At 30.4% G+C, this 23376-nt stretch overlaps 1 protein-coding gene across 1 annotated transcript; it reads left to right on the top strand.

Moving 5' to 3' along the window:
- The first annotated feature begins 411 nt into the window (after window positions 1–411).
- LOC145320037 (uncharacterized) lies at window positions 412–22896 on the top strand. The gene is made up of 10 exons (XM_080162476.1): window positions 412–510; window positions 8997–9053; window positions 9765–9837; window positions 11598–11646; window positions 18777–18811; window positions 20581–20714; window positions 21384–21430; window positions 22123–22167; window positions 22527–22612; window positions 22837–22896. Exons 1-10 carry the CDS (start codon window positions 473–475, stop codon window positions 22894–22896), a joined length of 624 nt encoding a protein of 207 aa, XP_080018602.1. The 5' UTR covers window positions 412–472.
- The last annotated feature ends 480 nt before the right edge of the window (window positions 22897–23376 follow it).

The raw sequence follows: 23376 nt of genomic DNA on the forward strand, positions 1-23376 counted from the left end.
CTTTCGTCGCAACTCTCCTTAAGGGGCGATTCTTCGTTTTTTTTCACAGTAGATTTTCTTCTATTTCTAGCCCCTGCGGGAAGGCTCTAACCCTGAGGGGCCAATTTCCTAACCCTGTGGGACAATCACCTAACCCAATATAACCTAAAATAACCTATCAAAAGCCATTTTAAATATACGACGAATCGCCCCTTAAGGGGCGTTGCCACGAAAGGGACTATTCCCGAAAAATAGTTCAAATAGTATTGCGTGTAAAACTTGAAATATATGTACAACTTTAGGAAACAATTTATAAATTTATAATTGACATTAACAAAAAAAAACTTTTAATCGTTCTTTAATTTTATGGCATCTACCTAAAACCTTTAAGAATTTTATTTGCATCAACTAGGATATATATAATATGATTAAAGTTTCAGATGAAAATATAAAGTGAAGTGATTAAAGAAATTAATTTAAAAATAGTGACAAAATGAAGCACAAGCAGAAACATTCCTCAGACCATAAACGGTAAGCAAAATTTTAGAGCGCTTCTTGTTACCAAATTAAAAATATATTAAGTTTCTTCCTCTCTGTCCTGCGGGCCCTATCAATACAGAGCTTTTCTAACGTTTACCCATTATGACCTAACCTAATGTAAGAATAAAAAATGTGGTGTTTTTGATCAATAAGTTTTTTTGTTGTTGAGATTTTTTGTATGGAAGTTTTATATGAATTATTTTTTAATAAGAATTAAGTAAATAGAATGACATAATTGAAATAAGATGCTATCATTTGATATCATTTAATTGTGAGAATAACTTTTTGCAAAAGAAGGTTATTTTAAGTTGTTACATCTTATTTTCAATTTTAAACAAATGGTACTTAACTTTAGACAAGTACAATTTTGTCAATAAGCGAAAAAAATATTTAAAAATAACTAGGCGTTTTCCCACAAAAGTTCTTGATGAGCACATATTTCCCCAATCCTTTATTTTTATTAGATTGTAAATAAGAAAGGGTGGAGTTTTTCGTTTTTTTTTTATTATTTTAGGTCAGGTTAGGTTAGTTGTTTGATTGGTTACTGGGTAGCCCGGCAGAGTAAGGTTACCGAAGGTATAAGTCTCGAAGGGTTCGGGAAGATTTAGTCTAAACTTTAATAGCTTTTTATAAAGTTCCAACCATTTATATGATTTTTTAAACAAAGGACAATTAAAAAGAAATTAATGGTAAAAAGAGTTATTGTGATCAACTTGTTTTATATTTGTAAAAAAAGAAGCTTTTATATATATATTTAGGGTATATCCGTAGGTTCATACATAACGAATATCTCTCATCAGAGATTTAGATTCTTAAATTGCGTGCTAGATGATCCTGTCACATTTAGGTATAATTTAGAAAACGTTGCAACTCTACTCATTACTCATTACCAGCTTGTTATTATTTGTTTCTTATATATCATGACCTTGTAGCTTTTACACAATGTTTTATGTTGAATTAGTCTCCTATTCACTTGATTTTGGAATTTTGATTCCTAGGGCAATAAGAACTATTAGTGAAAAAGAATCAAAATAAAGTTTTAAAGTGTAAGCATTTCTATAATAAACATCTTGTATTTATGACATGTTGAATAGTTATACATAGAATACATTTTCCAATTAGATAACCATTTGTTGATTTTTATTTGTCTTTCTGCCTGATTTAATGAGCTTCTCATATATGGATGTTGTAATCCTTGTTAATAGGAATATTGCCTTGGACAAAATCTTCAAAAATCAGACTAATGCAAATTTTATTTGAGAAATTCCATATGATACATCTATCTATCTATTAATTCATTGTATGAGAAAATGAAATGCAGACGACCTACATTTGATTTGAATCTTTAGTAGAGTCAACTGTTCTTAAGACAAAGACGATTACATCGAGTTTTGTGTCTGACTAACATTAACTATTTTTATTAAAGTAAAAGGATGTATAGCATCTCGGCTGGACAGATTATTCCATAATTTTCAGGAAAGTTTCATATTGGTTAAGAGAATAAGGTTTTAGGCTATTTGTAAGACACACACCCTCCTAGATAGTTACCCCCGAGGAACCCATCCCCTACCATAGATAAGAAAAGGATGACAACATCCATAAAAGTGAAGTACTGAAACGGTAGGACAAACGGACACTAACACTTGTATAGTGTCAGAACTGAATAATCAGAATATAAATGTAAATGTCGAAGCAAAATTGTAAGTAAAATTGTTAAAAAACTGCTTGATACAGAATAATGTTTATGGACATACTTACATTTTTAGGACTTGATTATAGAGTTGCTTCGCTTATAATATTGTACTTTGTTGTCCCAGGAATCAGTATACCAAAAATCAGATCAATCGGATTATTAGATCACATACAAATTTGTTGTTAAAAAAGTAAAAAAAAATCAACATGTTTAAAATGGACGTACGGATATTCTGGTAATGATTATAGAGTTGCTACGCTTTCTAAATCGTACCTAACTACTACAGGAATCACCATGCAAAGTTTGAAATCAATAGGACAATTCTAACATGCCTAAATTAGCGAAAAAAGCTATCCGTTACGGACGTACGGACGGACCGACCCTAATTATAATAAAGCTTCGCTTTTAAAAAGAAAATAATAACTTGGGCTATCTTTGCAGCCGCGCCTAAGAAGCTTTAAGCCTCAGGAATATCAACCTTTTACAGCTCTGAGAATTATCTGAAAGGCTAAATTTGACCTAAATATGGCAATCACTCTTTTCAAAAAAATTCCAACCCATTCAAACGGGCTTAGTCGCGGCTGACGCATAGCTGCCGAGTACTGAGAAGTACCCCTACAAACTTTAAATTGAGCTAAAAACCTACGGGGCTCTTATACCCTAACCTAAGCATGAACATACTTGTTTTGAAGAGTTTGCTCGTGGTCTACTGAACTGCTGACCAAATTTTTTTTTACTGTATTGAACAATAACATATCATTATGATTGTTTTAATTCTATTCCATGAAATGCTCTTTTCCTTATGTTTTTTTTATATTGAAATGCATTTTCATTAGATTAGATTAATTTATTCGGTTTGCTTCAACTATCAGTCAAATTTTTATTGAATAGTTTTAAACGTCATAGCAAATGATTTCACATTGCTTTTTTCACTTACTAGTGGATACGCTCCTAGCATCTAGGGGCTCAGTATTCAAATAGACAACGTCTAGAAAAATAGCTTAAAACCCTCCAAAGACTTAAATAGAAAGGCTAAAACCTGTCACAGGAGCTATATGAAGCTTATCTAAAAAGGAGAATTCAATCGATTCAGTAGTTTTTAAGATCTTAAACTTCAGACAAAAAAAAACTATTTTATATAACAGGATGTCATTATTGTACTTTTATTTTAAGGGTGGGATCCTTAACCTTTTTTAAAATAAATATATTGTTTATTTATCTTCATTAGGATTTACAGATTAAATTCTCGTAACCCAAAAAAAGTGAGGCATATTTTTTTGGCTTTAAAACTTTTGGTACTACTATTAAATTTTGATTGGATTGTACAAAATAGCAGCATCTAAACTTTCATACTAATGATTTTAATCAACAGAAGGGGGAAATATTGTATCATAATTTATGGTGTATATCAATTTATCGTCAAGAAATTGAAGGATATTAACTTTTTAGTTTATCTTAGTGTGTTGAGTTAGTTGTGGCTTTGCCCCTAGCATCTTAGGGCTTTTTAGGGTAGAAAGGGAAATGAAAATAGCGTAAGAACCAATCAAAAGATTTAATTAAAATAAAATGGCTGGAAATCATCCTAAGAATTAACACGATAGTTCCTAAAAATGAAACATAATCGGATCAGTGGTAAGCACGATCAAAAATTACAAACAAAATGTTATTCTTTAATACTATTATCTCTAAGGGGCTTATTATCTTCGGACATAAGTACATACCCTAGCTATAGAGTGGTTACGCTACTAAAAATTAAAATTTCGCATGCCAAAGAATGAAGAACTTTTTGTGTTGACAAACATAAAATCCTTGAAATGAAACAAACATGCGAGTTCAATATTTTTGCGCATTTATTTTATAGCATGTCCAAACGTCTGTTTGTCTAGGGTATATCTTAAATGTTTTTGAAAAGCGAAGTTTCGTCCGATCATTAGTCCTCAGTATGTAGTAAGTAAAAAGTTTTTATCAATAATTTAGCCTCTCACCCAATTTAATCTTTACATGATGGTATTTGTGACAATGAGGTCCGTTTGTCCGACTGTCTTATTTGTTGAGCTTTACTTGTTGGTTGTATGGTTGTTGCTATCCTCGTTGGTTGATGTGCAACTTAAATACATGAATCTAATCTTGTTAGATGAAATAAATATTTGTCTTTCTACTATTGTAAATCAGTGCAGTGCAAACTGAAGTCCAAACATTGAGGTCTACATGCCATACATATCTTTTCAAATAAACAGGGATGACAACATCAATTCAAACGTAGCATAATAAATCAGACAACCCAACATATTAGATATTGAATATTTAAGGATATTGATTGAATACAGGCTATTTTCTATTTACTTATTTTGATTTAGAAATAATTATAGGTTTAATTTGCCTATAAAATGGTGCCTACTCGTTATAAGAATCGCAATCTAAAAATTAATTGTTAAAGGACTAATGTACATAGAATATGTATTTAAATTCACTTGGTGTTGCAAATTATTCAAACTAATTATTTACCCTTGAACAATTTTTACATGTTCTTACAAAACAGAAAATGTTTTGAAATAGCCATATTAGATTTTTGTTTACAAGCTACACCAATTTATTATTATTATTTTTTTTTAATATTAGACCCCGTTATTGTTCATATGACATTTCATATACTATTATATGAAGAAGTCAGGCTTTTGATTTGTATGATTGAGTTCTACTTTTAAGGAAGCTACTTTTAGGTCCAGGTATGGCGATTAGATATTCAAAATTAAATTCTTTTAATGGTTTTGAGTTAATTTTCTGCTCCCTCCCTCTACTCGTTGATGCAATGGACTAAATATGTGTTTAAAATGGATTTTTAAAAATATTTGGTGGTTTGCGAGGAAAATATAAAAATTTAGTAAAAATTCACGGTCATATCTTTCACCTCTCTATCTCTATTAATTTCTATAATATAGGAATAACTAAACAAGCTAAAATTATTTTTCTTTGCGCAGCTGTTTTATACATAATATATGTTTATGTCATCAATAAGGACAAAGGTCATGTAATCAAAACATTCGTTGTCTGAGGGGTGCTATTTTAATTAAAAGCAAAGTGATAGATATTTTATTAAATTACTTATTCCTTTATTCTAATGTTTACACCCCTTGAACTTGGCTTACATACAAACATTCATGTACGTATATTGTATGTGTGTGTTTACATTTTGGCTTTTTTACATTATAACATTTTTACCTTTTTATAAAACATGTGTTACCCTTTAATTTCTCTCATTATGAATTGTACAGAAATATTTTTTTTCTTTTTTTCTGCTTTTTTTACTTTTCATCATTTTTAAAGAAAATTTTAAAAATAGCTTGGAAGTATAATACAGTGTTTTTTTATGAGAACTTTTTTGAAAGCAATTTTACCCCACTTATAGTTATTAGAATTGAATGATTAATGGCTTATTTTCTTCTTATTAAAGCAATTAATAGAACAACAAAAAAATATTTCAGTTTTTATTTAAAAAGTACAGTAAAATCTAAAATTCAAAACTTAGGTGTCAACATCTAAAACTGGTTTTAGCGCATTTTTCTTATGCTCAAATAATCAACCTTTTGCAAGAATGGCTGCTAAACACTTTAAAGTTGAGATATAGAGCTAAAAAGGTATACAGATACTATTAGGGACATGTACTAGAACATATCAAAGTTTGAAGGTCATATCTCAACCAGGGAGGGAGTACTAGCCCCCCAAAGTCGACTACAGAAAATCCATTTTTTAAAGAAAAATGCACTAAAACCATTTTTATATGTTGACACCTAAGTTTTGAAATTTAGATTTTACTGTACTTTTTAAATAAAAACTGAAATATTTTTTTGTTGTTCTATTAATTGCCTTAAAAAACAAAGAAAATAAGCCATTAATCATTAAATTCTGATAACTATAAGTGGGGTAAAATTGCTTTCAAAAAAGTTCTCACAAAAAAAAACACACTGTATATATCAATGAAAACATTCAGGTTTTTGTTGGGTCAGCTGTTTTTGAGAGATTTATCGTAAAAATCCAACAAATGCCATTTCCAATGGGCACGAAAGTGGGCCAACGAATTTTTCACAACATAAAACCAGCTAAATATAGTCTAGAACTAAAATACAGAGAAACAGACAAGCTACTTAATTAAGTAAAACAGGGTGGCAAACTTATTTTACCATTTACATCCATGTTGTTTAGATAACAATAAACATAGTTAAGTAAATATGTATGGTTGGAAAAGTAATTTAAAACTTAGCTCATTAATCTGATTTGAACCGTGACCTAACGTAGCCAGCTGGCAGATTTTATGGACAAAAATATTATCAAATTACAGAAAGATTTTTTTTTCTCGTGACCCTTATCTAAAAGATTGTAAATGGTACACTTTGGTAGTTATTCCTTAGCTTATTATCAAGGCACAAAAATTCTTACTTTGTATTTTCCATAATCTTACTATAATGTAGTTTAGAGTTCCTTTATATCCTCGCTATTACTAAAAAAAAGTTTGATTTTCAGATTTATGACACTTTGCAGTTGTGCGGATTGATTCATTACTTTTTCTGAAAATAACTAAAAATACTTTTTAGTAGCGAAGATACTCTATAATATTAAATATTCGTCTGAGGTAAGCTACGTTAAGGGGAGTATTTATCCGCGATGCTATTCAAAATAGAAGACTGATTTTTTTCTTAAAAATCTGTCCATAACAAACGAACAATAGCACTTTGTAGTAGTTTGAGAACTTAATAATCAGAACATTTATTTCTAAGTCTAAACGAAATTGTACATATATTTGTTGCAAAATTGCGTAAATATAGGATAAGTAAAAAGACATACTTTCATTTTTAGGATTTGTTTATAGAGTTGCTTCACTTATAATACTTTACCTTGTTGTCCTAAGAATCATGATTCCAAAAATCAGATGGAAAGGAGTTGCTGTGCTTTGCAAATAGTTCTTGACTGTCATAGGAATCATCATGCAAAATTTGAAATCGATAGAATAATTATAATATGTCTATTTTATTACTTGTATTATTTATGATATCAATAATATATAAAAATGTTGTCAAAAATAGTTAAAAATCTATTTTTTTTATGTACATACGGTTTTTCTGATAACGATTATAGATTCGCTACTCTTTCTAACTCGGACCTAACTGTCATAAGAATCATCATTTGAAGTTCGAAATCGATGGGACAATTCTAACATGCCTAAATTAACGAAAAGAGTTTCCGTTATGGACGGACGGACCGCTCTAAAAGTGAAGGATCTACAACATTAAAAATCAAAGATTTATGAAGTGTCATATACAATTTTTATTAGCTTTAAACTACACATAGCACTTAATTAAAACAGATAGAACAATGAAATGAATTACAAACGTAATAAATCCACAAAAAAGTAAAACAATACTTATGTTCCTCAAATAGAAGATTATAATTAAGATTTGGTGTGATTTTCAAACCATTTCTTATGTGATACACTTTATATAATTGTGTAATACTATTCAGGTGCCTTATAACACAACTTAAAGTAATTTTTAGTTCATTGCAGAATAGATTTATATAAATATATATATAGCATCGTATTAAAAACATCTTTCCGCGGATATTAAAATGAAAAATTATAAGAATAATACCAGTTTTGTTAGAACGGGGTTGTGCGTAATATCGTGCTAACAAAACCGGTTTTAATTTTTAAATATTTTGATTTGATTTAATTACTTTAGATTGTATTTTGTCATGTTCCAATGGAATATATGCAACGCTACTTTTTATTTATTTTAAAGTAAGAAAAGTTAGACTTTCCATGATTTTAGCTATTTTTAGAAATCAGTTATTGTGCAAAAATACTTTTTAGTAATTACACCTTTTCTAGATTATCTTAGGTTTCACAACTAATATAAAAAGTCTAGTTTTGATAATGATCCTTCTATTTTAGTGGCTACTAATTAGTTTACTTCAACTGTCTGTTTGTCTTTTTATAAACATAAAAACTTAAATTAGTGTGTAATACGTTTTTAAGAAGTCTTCTTTTTTAGATTTATTGCCTAAAATCTTTAGAAATAAAAACTATACAGTTTATGCTTAAATGTAACCTTGTGAAAACTAACTATTTGATTTTACGCCCTTTGTCTGGAAGTCTTAGTGTGCTTAATAATACATTAAGCCTGTCATTGGGCCAATATATCACCTCTAATTAAACACTATAAAGCCGCTACAATTTAAAAAATAATTGTCCTTGTTTACTAACAAAATTAAAGTTTATATACCAATTATTTCAAAGTACAAAAAGTGCAATTAAATAGTGCAATTTCAAAACTTTTTGTTTATTTGTAAAAATAGATTAATTGCAACTTAAACTTTGTAATGAAAGGAAAATTTATCAACAGAATCTTTAAATATATTTTTGGAGCTTAAACTATTTTATTAAAAATTTAACATTGGTTACTTACGTTTTTTCCATTGTTTTTTTGCTAGAATAAATAAATTCAAAAATTTTTTAAGCTAAGGCATTTTCAAATAAAATTGGTCTTAGACTAAGCTTGTAGGGCAAAATGAAACCTACCTAACCTGACGTGAAGAAAAAAATCAATCACAAAAAAACTCTACTCTAATTTGTATGAAAGTAAGGAAGGGGCTATTGTTTGTTCAATTGGAAACTTTGAGGGAAACTGCGTCATCTAATTCAACAGCCAAAAAGTAGTATGTACAAAGATATGAATTTTATTAACTTGAAGTTGAGCTATTCACAACATTACACTTGTTATTATTTTTTCAGGTTTGGTTCAGGACACAATAGTAATCAAATCTATGGGCATCTTGGTAATCCTATCAGGTAAATATAATTAGTTGTAGAGCAGCTGCGCTCCTGACGACAAAACAAAGTAGCGAACCACTTATAGATTAGAATTTTGTATCTTGACAGTGTTGTCTGTTTGTATTTTTGATATTAATAAAAAACTGTATTACTTTCTTTTTCATACACAATGATGATAAATAAAATTAACAATCATGTAGATTAATATGATTGGTTGAAAAGTTTTGACATTACTAGTTTGGGATCAACAAATAACAATCAAAATTCAATCAAATAAATCATTTCCGAAAGTACCCAAATTTTTTGAGCCAACAAATAAGATCAGAACGAACATAGTTATTATACTTTAAATATCAGTGTAATTTAAAGTCTAATGTCCCCTCACACATGAGTGATCGTTCAAGCAGCTAATAAATATACACCCACAATAAATAAGCTTCGGATATAGTCCCTTTCGTGGCAACGCCTCTTAATGACGTTTCGTCGTATTTTCACAGTAGCTTTACCCCAATTCTAGCACCTGCGGGAGGCTCTAATCCTGCGGGGCCAATTGCCTAACCCTGCGTGGCAATCATCTAACCTAAAATAACCTTTTTGAAAGTTGCTGTGAAAATACGACGAAACGCCCCTTAAGAGGCGTGGTCACGAAAAAAGGGACTATACCCTAGGCTTGTATCATAAAAATATTTTAGTATTTTTAATTTATTTTATTTTATTTATCTATTTTAGTCAGTACAGTGAACAAAATGAAGGAAGCGTTGACTTGGAATCTATGTATAAAGACTCTCTTTATGATATCAAAGTAAGGAAAAACTTGTCGTGAAGCTACTTTACAAGTTTTATATGGTGGTCTGTTAGCTATGTTAATGCCATCGAATAAGATATCGTGGTTATAAAAGTTTTGGTACCAGTGTAATTTACAGTCCAATGTCCCCTCTCTCCCTATTTATTATCAGAGGTGATAAAATGCATTTTACATGGTGCACTCACTTCCGCTTATTATCACATCTTGGAAGTGTTTCATATTCGTTAAAAACAGCATAAGTATAGCATATTCTTTAAAGAATGTCTTTTAAGATGAGATTAAACAAAGAATAGAGATTGGGGTTTTTTCCGCCGTAGGCGATGACAAACTAAAGTTTTTGTTGGTATTGCATTTAAATAGAACATTCTAACTTACTTCAAAATTAGTTATTTGAGGAAATTTTCAAATGGAGCACATTTTTCCTGGTTTTCAACCAACGACGCCGTCTTTAATTAACTCAAGTTACAGTAGCACGGCGGTTATGAATTTCAATCATGGACACTGGTTGTCTTCCTATCTTGTTTGTTTTGATATATGTATAAAGTTTCTGTAATATCCATGGCAAATTATTAAAGCCCCCCCCCCCCCCCCCCCTCGGAATAAGGATTACAAAAAGGGTCAAACTTTGGAAATAATATGCGGCTGCTGCATGTTTTGATGAAGCGATAAAAGGGATCTAGAGGGATAAAACAATTGCCGATAAATTGATGCACAATCACATCCCCAATGATGATATAAAAAATTACCCCTCCTGTAGATTACAATTAATGATTGAAACAATAGGACACTCAACTAAATGAACCAACCAATAAAAATTTAATAAAAGTCCCAAAGGTTGTTAAACCAACGAATAAAAAACGTTGTTAGGGGACTAGTGTAATAAACAGCCCAATGTCGCCTTTCTTCCTGAGTTATACATGTGCGGAAATGAATACACACCACATTTAACTTTGTAATCAAACTTTGTTTATTATCTGGAAATACAAGGATAGGACAATGTAGGGTAAATTTAATTCTTGTTTTTGTTTTGTAATCGTCAAGTTATGTTGAAATTGTCCTATTGATACCAAACACTGCACGAGATTTCACAATTATTAATTTCTTGAAAGCGTAGCAATTCTACCAGAATGTCCGCATGTTCTTTTTGCATGTATTTTTACTTTTTATAAGAAGTAATTTTAGAAAGTAAATTCTATGACAATTAGGAATAGTGATGTCAGCGTCTCATCACTATGCAGGATTGTTTCTCCGAATGTAAGTATGTCCAAATGAAACATCCTGCATTTTATTTTATTTAATTAAAATTATTGTTCTTAATTTCAATAACTTAATAACTCTTCATTGTTCACAGCAAAGTCTTTTTAAAATTATTCATATTCGTTTGTTTGACTGTTTTGTTTTTCAATCTTTTTTCTCCTTCTTGACTGCTTGTTTTTTTTTAAAAAATTCTCCTTCTTTTAGTGGTAATCTAAAATTACATTGGATCATGGAAAGAAAACGAAGTTGCGGGTTTCGTAGTATTTTTAAAGTAGCTTTTCTCCTATTTCTAGCTCCTACGGGGGGCTCTAGACCTGCGAGGCATATCTTCTAACCCTGTGGGGCAATCATTAACATTTACTTAACCTAAAATAACCTTTCAAAAGCTAATGTGAAAATAATTTCTTTTTCTTTCCATGACCCATTACTTTTTTAGACCAAAAAAAAATCTTTATACATATCTTTTCGGGAATTTTGTACTACAATATGTTTTATTTCAGCCTCGTGAATCCTTCCATGGTTACAGATATCTAGACCAATCAAAAAGAGGTAATTGGATACCAACAGTAACAAGATGCATAGTGGCTGTCTGTCTGTACCGAAGGATCTTGCTAACCACTGAACCGACCTAGCTCTCCCTGACAGTGTAGCTTTTCATAGGTCCTGAGGAGAATTATGGCTATTTTGGAGAAGAGTAACACTACTCTCCCAAAAGAAATCGCCCCTAGAAAAATATCCTCCCAAAAAAAAAGAGTCAAAATTTAATAATATTTCATGACAGACTGTAATTATAAATACCAACCGGCCCACCTATCTAAAGCATATATTTCCTTGTTTTAAGGACAAAAATAAGTATGTGTGGAGAACCCCTGGAGGCTAAGGCAAAGACCCTACATTAAAATAATAAAATATCCTAAATTACCTGGTTTCGCATAATCTCATAATTTCTCCTTTACTTCTTTTCATTGTAAAACATAAAAGGCCTTTAAGAATTTTATTTTTAACCGAAAATGCTGACTGGAATTTCTTCCGATAAATAAAAATTGCAGCCACTGCGAGTTTTCAAGTATTCTCAATTTTACTGGGAATTAAGAGATATGTAAATTTACAGAAACTAGCGTCGAAACAATAAGAACACAAACAACAATGATTTACAACTGACAATTTACTATTTATTAAATTGGTCCAGAGAGAGTTGGGACAATGGGCTGTTTATTACATTAGTCTCCAAAGTTGTATTATAACGTTTTCTTATTCGTTCACTTAACAGCTTTGGAGTCTTTAGTGAATTTTGATTGGTTGGTTAGTAAAGTTGAGTGTTCAAACTAATTTTAATCTACAAAAGGGGTAATTGTGTGTATCATTATTGGGGATTTACATCAATTTATTGGCCATTGTACAATTTGATCAGACAACACAAAAGCTTTTTCAATGAATAATTGTTTCATAATTTGATATAAGCATTAATTGTATAAAATGTCTTTTGCAAGCATGTGTTTCTTTCTGAATAATCCACATTCTCTGGTTAAAAAAAGCTGCACTTACTTTATCCTTAGTAATATGATGTCTATCTATGTGTCTGTAACAAAGATCTCTCTAACTGTCAATATTGCTCACTTTAAAAATAAGTTGTTAAGAATTTTTCTAGGAGGATACCTATACAATCCCAAGATATTTTTTATTCCCCTTGAAAATTAAATTGCGGTGGTCACCGCCCCCCTCCCCTCCCTTCTAATACCTCTGATTTGCAAATATGAAATTGAATTGATAACATGACATCTCTTTATCTATAATACGAAGTAGAATGATGTCTGTCTGTCCGTCTGTCTGTCTGTCCGTCCGTCAGTCTGTCTGTCCGTCCCTTAAGATCTCGGTAACCACTGAACCGATCTGATTCTACTCTTCAGGGTATATACCTATTGGTCCTGTGGTGGTTTTAACCTATTTTCTTAGGGGATGGGACACCCCCTACCCCCCTACCCCTACCCCCCAGCAAAAAAAATGAAAATTACGCCCCCCCCCAAAAAAAAAAATAATTTTCTTGGGAACACATTAGACCAAGCACCAGTAGTACTTTTTTTTTATTTTTTAATTATCTCTTTTTAAGCCGCTAGTGCTTATATAAAGTATACAATTATTTACTATCTGTAAACCCCTGATATTCCACCAACTTTTGTATTAAATTTGCATTTACCTACAGAGAAAGAAAATTTGAATTTACTTTTCATTTCAGATTTGTGGTTTAATTTTCAATTTTTAAATCAAACTTTTTTCAATTTTCATGAATGTAAACGTTTTTAGAAATTGATAATCATCAAAGCTCGGTGGCCGCACGTCAGCCGCGACGAAGCCTTATATTTTAACCCGTTTGGATACTTTGAAACTTTTTAAATAAAGGGATTGTCTTATTTGGACCAGGGTATGACTTCCTGTTGATTTTTAAAGGTTGAATTCCCCGAGGCTTACAGGTGACTGACGCTTGGTTGCCGATCCCTGTTATTTATATTCTAAGCATAATCGTCAATTTACAATTTACTAGAAGACTACTCTTATTTCTATTACTCTAAGGTTAACCTTAATACCTTAATGAAACCAAAGTAATTTGTTACAAGTCCATGAGCTTAGAAAATTAAGTACCTTACAAATCAGCAACTTTTTATTGAATAATAATTAAATTAAAATTTTTCAACATTTAATTAACACAATCTAAATTTGTATAAAGTCTAATCTAAAATTACGAAAAGTTGGAAGATTTTGGAGAAATATTAATTTATGTTTCTTTTTTGGCGGTTTTACAAAAATATTGTCCGAATTTCTTATTGATCTTATATCAGTCACCGCTTACTAATATTTCATTTAAAATGCCGCTTTTTGTCTCTTTTTTAAAAGGATATATTTCACTACATTTTTTAGTTGCGCAGATTTTTCATTGCTCGGGTATGGGAGAAAGCACGGGGGGGGGCTATGATTAGAATACCATGTACCCAGCACGCACGCACACACAAAATGAGACACACGAAAACACAAACCGAAAAATAAAATAATTAAGAACAGAATACAAGAGGGAGGATGGAAGCGGCCATTAGAACTACTGCACTGGTTCCAAAAATTTGGAAATTATGTTCTTTAGATTTTAAAGTGTTGATTGGGTTACATAATCTAATAGTATAAAAACTTTAACACTAAAAATTTAAACAAAATAAAAACAAATGCGTTGATTATTGTGTGTTTACTCCATTTTTCGCGCCTTTTTTCTTTTACTGGGGTAGAAAGATTATGACAATTATAAGTGTCGAATGGTATAAAAATTACATTACAGCCTGGCGACATGTAAAAAAAGTTTAAAATTCAAGAATAAAATAAAGATAGAGAGTGTCCCATTATTTTTTTTAAAAAGTGGTTTAATTTAAATGAAACATAAGCTAACCTCTGTTTTATATTAAAAGTAAGGCAATTGTATCTCTATTTTTTTTCTCTCTCTCTCTCTCTCTCTCTCTCTCTCTCTCTCTCTCTCTCTCTCTCTTTCTCTCTCTCTTTCTCTCTCTCTCCTCTCCTTATTAGTTACCATATAAAAAGCCATATGGTCGATGATCATTATTTAAACATAATGTTTTGTATATTTTGTTTATTAGCTTTTTGACTATTTTGTAGCGTAGCTATTCTAATACAAGGAATTCCTACGTCTTTTGTATGTTCGTCAGAAAAGTAATGTTACAGAAAGTAATTTAAAGCTTTTCTGTACTTGATTAATATTTATACTGTTTAAATCTTTTAGATGCAATCTTTAAGTTGACAAAGCGTATACAAAAATGTACAATTGTGTTGTTCATTATTTAAACTAACATTCAGCGTTAAGAAAAATTATATAAATAGATAGATAGATATATCTAGATAATTTGTTAAGAAAAGGTGATAAATAGAGAGAAAAGGACATCATAAAGACATATAATGGATATAAGCTTTGGCGTGCACAGTAATTCACAAGGGAAATAGAAATATTGACAGAATAAATAAAATTGAAGGCAGTTATTTATAATATCTTGTTTTAGGGGTGTGTTGAAAAATATCTACACCCCTTTGGAACGTTGCAAGTATTTTTGTTTCAAATTGGTCATTATCAATCAATGGGGTACACAAACTATTGATTATAGAGATGCTTTGCTTCTAAGTTTTGCCTAATCATGCTTGGAATCTATATCCCAAAAAAAGTAAGTGAAAATGAAAATTAATCGTATAAAACAAAAGTCAATTAAATAGAGTTCCTACGCTTTCTAGACTGTGCCTGGCTGTTATAGGAATCCCCAAGCAAAGTTTAAAAGCATTATAATGTTTCTGCTTACATGAACGATCAGCTCTAAACTTCTCAGGCGATTTTAACAAGAAAATAGGATCATATGAAGTACTTGCAAATTATCAAAATAAAACTATTATAGAGTAGCTGCGTTATAAAAATGATAAGTAAAAACCTTGTAAATTATTGCATAAGTATAAAGTATATGTATTAATACTATAATTAACTCGCCATATTTATTTAAGCTTAGTAATAAAACATATATTCATTTTTACATAAATTTATCACAGTGTGCAATGTTGAGATATTTATGCAAATTATCTTAAATAGCAACTCTAATTATTTTAGCATTATGTCTTTTTATATTGGTGCCATTGCCATTACCAGAGATGGGTTTTTGAGAAAGAATGCCGCGTTTTTCCGGCATTTTTTAGACATTGATTGATTGAACGAAGACGATATCGTCTTCGTTCAATCAATCATTATTATGTAAATGCCGACAGAGTATACAACTAAAGAATTCATAATTTTCAAATTAATATTTTAGTCATTTGTATAATGTCTAATACAGCTCTAAAAAGATGCATTAATTAATATGCAGCAAAAATAGATTTAAGATAATTTGTTTTTCTTCTATGAAAGCCGTACCAACAAAAGCGAAATAATTAAATAAATAGTTGTATACTCTGTTTATTCGACATGTCTAAGAAATGTCAAAAAACGCGGCATTCTTTTTTCAAAAACCCATCTCAGGAGATCGAGCCTTCCCCCATCTCAAAATAGTTTAAAACCAACCATTGAAAAATTTTCAACTTTGCTAAATTTAGCCTTTTACTAAATCTTACTTTACATACATAGATACAAAAAAAAATTTTATCTTAGGGGTATAAAAAATTAAGGCTTTTCAAATCAAAAAATGTTTTTTAATGTTTTTTTTAGAAAGGAATAAAGTTAGCTAAATAAAGTTAGCTTGAATCATTATAAAAAATCCTCAAGAATTTTGCAAAGATTAGTTCAGCCAACACGAGATTGCTATTTGATTCTTTAATATTCTGATAAAATGTATAAATACTGCTAATCATAGGTTAGCTTTAATTTTATTGTGTTGAAATTTAAATTGCTGTTAGCGCATTTTTAAGCGAAGCTAATCTATAGATAAACATGGATCTTTAGGGACAATCTAATGATAAACAACAATACCCCCTTTTAAAATTAACTTTGTGGTTGAAACTCATGTATACTGATAGTTTGTATCAATCAAGATAAATTTACCAAAATTGTTAAGTGAACAAAAGAGATAATTTTTTTAAAAAACTTTGGGTCTAATATACATTCCCTTTCAGATAAATTTACTTTTCTTCAATCATTTCTAGACAAGGTAGTGCAATCAAATAGTAATTTGTTTAATGATTTACAATGGATTTAATTGTGATTAAGTTTTCATTAAAGATTTCTTTAGTATTTCGCTGGTTTTTAGGCTATTCAAAACCCTTTTAGCTCCAATAACTAACAAAGCCTCTAGTTACTAAATTATTTTTCTTTCTATGTGGTTATCCTTGTTAAAATTTCTTCAGTCCTTTTTACTGCAATCTGTTAAAAACTCTTTATGTTAATAGGTTTATTACTTCATATATCTAGAAAAGTGAGAGGCTATACTCAAAAACCACCTATCTTTTTGAGATGACCAAATTGAGATAGAACAACGCATAGTAAATTAATCTTTCATTGTAATATAATCTTTAAAGATCTTCCTTTAGTAATATTATAATCGCCTTTATATCAATGACAACAATTTTATATCTGTTGATTTAATGTCCGGTCCGTAACATCCTCCAGCGTCCAACTCTTTAATATCAAAAACTTTATCAGGAAGTTTAAACTTCTCATTTTATTATTTTTCTCTACGTTTTTATGAATATTTCATAACAACAAAAGAAACAATTTTTAACGTCTCTAGTATGATGCAGCGCATACTTGACCTAAAAACATCATAACTAGGGTTTATGTCACTGGTTACTTGGATAGGTCAATAGCAGATAAATATTTTTTTCGTAAACAGGATTCTCCCTTTCCCTGTGAATATAATTTTGAAATGCATAGGTTGCAAAAATTGTAATGAGCTGAAATAATTATAAACATGTAAAACAAGTAAGATTAGGTACATTGACGGCGGCGTTGCTTAAAAGTAACAAGGCTGCTCATTGTTAAGAATATAAAAGGTGTGTTACTTAACTCAGTACTCGTCATAACGAAAGACTTTAAAAATGTTCTTACTACTGCTATGCAACAAGTGATTTCGATATTAAGCTTTAGAGAGGAATGCCTTGTCCAATGATCGATGCATTACCAATTTTAAGAATTTTAGAATAGGCCATTTTATCAAAGGGTTGGCTGACTGTTATATTACAATCAGGGTATAAGTCAAATGATTTAAGAACGTTTAGTCTCTATTCTCTAGAAGAAACAATCGAAAATAAATCTGTTTTGCGTATACATTTAATAGATTTATTGAGTTGCTTTGTCCTCTAGTAAATAAAATGTCTTTACAATTTAATTGTTTATAAAAGTCACTTAAGAACGACTATATTAAATGCCAAAGGAACAGGAGTTTCCTGATGTTATTTATCTCTAGAGTTTGGAGGTATTTAGATTACCTTCTTCCAAAATACACAACTTATTTAAAAACCTTAGTTGAACTATTAGAAATAAACTTCACTATTCCTGTAAGAAAGAATTCTAAAATAAAACAACCTAATTGTATCTATTTATACAGTGTTAGTTGTTAATAAGGCCTATCAAGCGATGAATAAATTATATTTTATTATACAATAGCCCAAAGATTTCTACTTTAATCTAGAAAGGTTGCGTGTTTTCAAAAGATAAATCTTCTAACTTATAATCATGTCCTTCCTTTGTCCGTTTGTCTTAAAAATGTATAGATTGTAACTTTGTAAGTAACGGGGCATTACACAGAGCTATAGGGATGAGAAAATATATCTAAAATTCATTTTAGGCTGCCTTCTACTTTATACACCTCTCTATATTTTTTACTACACTTGGAGACGAAGGGCAACGTTGCAAGAGAATTATAAAGAACGATTAAAACATTTGAACCAAGGCTCGGCAACCGCGTGTAAGCCTCAGTGAAATTGTTATATTACAAATTTAAAATAAGGCTGGATGTATAAATCTGTTCCTAAACAGGCAATCCATATTTCCAGAATTATTTTTGTTGCACACAAGCGGGTTTAACTTTGAGGCTTAGCTTAGGCGCGAATGACGAGTTCTGATTTGATCAGAAAGAATGTCAGAGGGTAACAAAAAAGATTTAAAATTCTTCTGAAATTGTGTTTTATGTATTTATCTAATTAATTTTATTCTATTTTAGATAAAAGACACAGCGAAGAACGATCAGTTTACAAGGTAAATGATTTTTGGATAATTTAGAAACTCTTTACTTAGAAATATGGTGTCATATAAGCTTAAATAAGCTGACAACTGTTTTAATATTTACTAGCGGCTACGCCCCTAGAGGTCTCTAATGGCCAAGAAAGGTGTAAGGGTGGGGAGGGAGAATTGACCCACCCCCCTACTTTCTATTGAAGTTTTTAAAAGAAAAAAATATAAAACATAATCACTTGTAGAGTGTAATAACTAAATAAAATGAATATTAATGCATATGTCTATACATAATTATAAGTAACTTTTATGCAAAACTGATTAAATACATGTTACCGTTTTAGGACATACTGACGGAATTAAGACTTGATTATAGAGATGCTTCGATTACAACACTATACCTTGTTGTAATAGGATCAGTATTCAAAAAATCAGATGAATAGGATGATTTAAACATTCAAAAATTTGTTGTCAAAAAAGTAATAAAATCAGCATGTTTTAAATGGACGTACGGACTTTCTGGTAACGATTATAGAGTTGCTGCGCTTTCTTAGTCGTGCCTAACTGTTATAGGAATCAGCACGCAAAGTTTGAAATTGATAGGACAATTATAACCTGTTTAAATTAACGAAAAGAGCTAACTGTAACGGACGGACTGACCCTAATTATAGAAAATCTTGGCTTTTAAAAACATGTTATATTATTTAGTTTTTTTATTAGAATCAATAAATTACTGATTAGGCCTAATGTTTGTTTCTTTGATTGGAAATATATTATATGTGCCTATATTACAGCAAATTTTTTTTTGTTATTGTATTAGGAAATATATATTAATCTGCCTCCTTAAGTTACTCTTATAATCAAAACATACTCTTTATAAGCTTTATAACTTTGTAGAGTTATATCTAATTTTAATTGGGTTATACAAAGTAATTTTTCCAAACCTTCCAACAATAGTTTTTATCTACTGAAGGACTAATTTTGTTTATTATAATTTACAGGTATATTAATTATCGTCCATCGTTCCATTCCTCAAGATTCGTAGTTATCTTTCTGTTTAGACGTTTATAAAATCTTACTGGACATAAAAATACACAGCCTACTAGTGCGTAATTACTCATTCTAAGGAATCTTATTTTTTTGCTATAATTTGAAGATTTTATTTACCTGAAAAGGAAAAATATAAAATTGTATATGGATGATGAGGATGTATAGATAATCACTCAGGAATAAAACATTAACACAGGGATTAGGGGATAGGAAAAATTAATTAAATTATGAAATTATTATGTAAACAGAAGAATCATAAAGTGTGCCATTAAAATATCATCATGTCGATAGTTTTTCAGTTATGGACAGAGTTACAAAATCGACATAATAATAGTCAATAAGCTTAATATAATAACGACTCAGATCCTGCAGTAAACCTTTCCTTCCAAGACTAAGGCAAAATGGTTTATAAAGTGCCCCCTCCTTTCCTACATCCTAGGACATGTTTTACGTAAACTGAAATTAGTAGAAAAAAATAAATTTGCAGCCTACTTTTGACCATTTTAGGGATAATGATGAATAAAACGCAAACCTAATCCACATTATTTGTATAGAAATGTAGAAACTACTAGTTTGAACTAACCAATCAAGCTTCAATAAAAGTATCTAAAGCACCCAACACGAATGAAAGAACGTTAATCATTTGGTAATAGTATAATATATAGTCTAATTTCCCATCCTTCCCAAAGGTTAAGCGATGGCTTCAGATATTTAAAGGAATTGAAACTAACCTTAAATTTCAGGAATCTCGTCACGAAGCCAAACAAAGAGCAAGAACGATGGATGACAAACAGCGGGCAGCTAGTGGCGGTGGCCGCCAGTCAGACGAGCGGCGGGCAGAGGCCATGTTTGTAGGGCTAGAGGCAGGACAGTTCAGGTAATAAAAGTAAATTAAAGCATCAATAGACTCTTTCTTCCTTTTTTTTACTTAATTAGCTGGAACTATGTAAAAGCTCATTGTAGAGAAAATTGTAGAACAGTCGTCTACGAGATCTTAGCAGACACACATATATATGAACAGAAAGGCATTTTGTTTCCTTAGTTAGTGGGACAAGCTAGCCTGACCTAACACATGTAATCTTATACGTTGTTTCAAAAACATTAGGCACTTTTATTTAATTTCAATTGTTGGTTACGAACAAGTATTGTCTTATTCTATAAACTAATAGTTTTAACTTTAGAAAGATTATTTTACTATCATTAAAGATTTATTTCATTTTACCGTCCATTGTCAAATCTCTTAAGTGCCTCATTTAAACTTTAACCAACTATAGTAAAATTAACAAAATGAGTTATTCAAGCAAACAAAATTTAGCATAAATGGATATTCAAATCCCAAGGTATTAAATGATCGAGCGATAGCTCATCATTTAAATAAAAAAAATGGTTCCCACGTTCGAAAAATTTTCCCACACATAAAATTCTTGAAAAATGCTAAATAAATGGACATTTAAACAAACCAAAGATCGCGTTTTTTGCAATGGAATGTGTATTGATGCAATTTATAAAATATAAATGTCATCTATTAAAATGTTATAACTTTCAGATCAGCAATAGTTGATGCTAGAGAGAGATCCCGTCATAATGAATCAGGTATACAGATAGATAGATAGATGGATATATAGAAAGACAGACAGATAGATATTTAGATAAATTAATGAATAGACAGATAAAAATATCTGGGTTAATTAGAGAAAAAAACTGATTAATGGTTAAATGGCTTTATTCATAAAATCTACTCCTTTAGAACATAAGAACTTAATTATTTATGGAAAAAATCAAAAATATATTAAATAGATTAGTTTTTCTTAATCATTTGCTTTTTATGAAGATTAAAGATATTCCTAATTGATTATTAATCAAATCATAAAAAATACAAGGATGACAACATCCATAAGTAGCGAAGCCCAAAAAAATTGTTGATGGAAACACGTACAAGTAGATTTGAAGCGTATTTGTTCAAGAATGGATTTATTGGAGAAAATAAACACGAAACCTTATTTGATTTTGTATGATGACTGACAGACCAACGATCCAAGTAAACTAAATATCATACTGGATGGAAAAATTATTTTAATATTGTACTGTCATCCCAAAAAATCTTGAAAATCGGACCAAAAACACCAAAGATATGTGGAAATATTTTTTAAAAATAATAGGCAAAAACCTGCTAAAAAAGTAGCTGTGCCTCAATTTATTAACTAACAAATTTTACCCTAGTAAAAAACATGGTAAAATGTTTTGCATTATTGGTATTCCAGAATTAATAACTTGTATTTTTATAGGAACAAGAAGAGAGCCATTTGATTTCGCCAGTTCTTTAGAGCCAGGTATTATAAAATGTCTTCATTAATCAAGGATCTTAAGTGATTAGACAATAGACGATGAATTGATATACATCCCCAATAACGACAAACAAAATATGAATACCCAAAGCTTACGAATGAATACTTTGGGTACTTGCATAATTTTCTGTCTAACAGGAATCAATAAAAATTGCTGTTAAACAGCACCTCCATATAAATCATTTTAATTTTAAAGAATAAAAAACGCTTTACAATTTTCAACAAAGTATAGGTCCTGTGTGGTATTTTGTGTGTTGGGATAAATGGGGAGTTGAGGTATATATTTACAATTGAATTCGCTCCTAAAGGCAGTATTCTAAATAATTAATAATATAATGTTTCAGGACGTCCTGGCAGTGGCCTAGCAGCAGCACATGCCCTTGTCGGCCTAACAGTCAGCAAATCAAAGATACCACCTCCCATACCTCAGGCAAGTTGTCTCATAATCTATATAGATATCCCTGGATTGGACTTTGAAGGATAAATTGATCTTTCTATGCAAAAGTATGGCTAAGCTTTAGTATCCTAAAAAATATATGGAAAATTTGGAAAAGAACAGTATTTTTTCCCATAATGTATTCATGCTGGAAATGTTTAAAATATCTATGGATCACTATTGAAAACTTTAAATATTAATTTATGATTCGTTTCAAGGCTCTTGCAATTTTGAGCTGGATGGATGTTGCTCCAAAATTAAAAAAGATCCCGATATAATTATTTTTTATTACAGAGTCAAAAATTATTCTACATATGCTATTTAAAATTCTTCATCTCTATTTTCTGATATTATTAATATGTTACGAAAGTGCATCACCTAAAGACAGACAGACCGAAACAGGACACTTGTAGTTTGCCTTTAATTCTTGAAATATTAATATTCATAAAGTCTGTAAGGTTGCGAGATTGTTTATGTCTTATTTTGTCAAATACAATTGCATCCCACTTAGTCTGTAAGCACCTTAAGTAAGTGATTCTCTATATTGTCAAAAATGTCTTCCTTCAAAAAAAAATAATGAGAGAATGCATGAGCTTGCAAATAATAAATTTATCATTTCATCACCCTGACCTTCCCTTTCCAAAAGGTAAGGGGTGAAGCCTAATTTGTTTATCGATACTAGGTACAATGTGTCAAATATGTGTAACTAAACAAAGTGTCTCAAAAATCCGCCATGTGAGGTCATAAAAATGAGGGAG

The sequence above is a fragment of the Acartia tonsa genome, chromosome 5, assembly GCF_053477335.1.
Source record: "Acartia tonsa isolate MP-2025a chromosome 5, ASM5347733v1, whole genome shotgun sequence".
In the NCBI taxonomy this organism is placed as follows: domain Eukaryota; kingdom Metazoa; phylum Arthropoda; class Copepoda; order Calanoida; family Acartiidae; genus Acartia; species Acartia tonsa.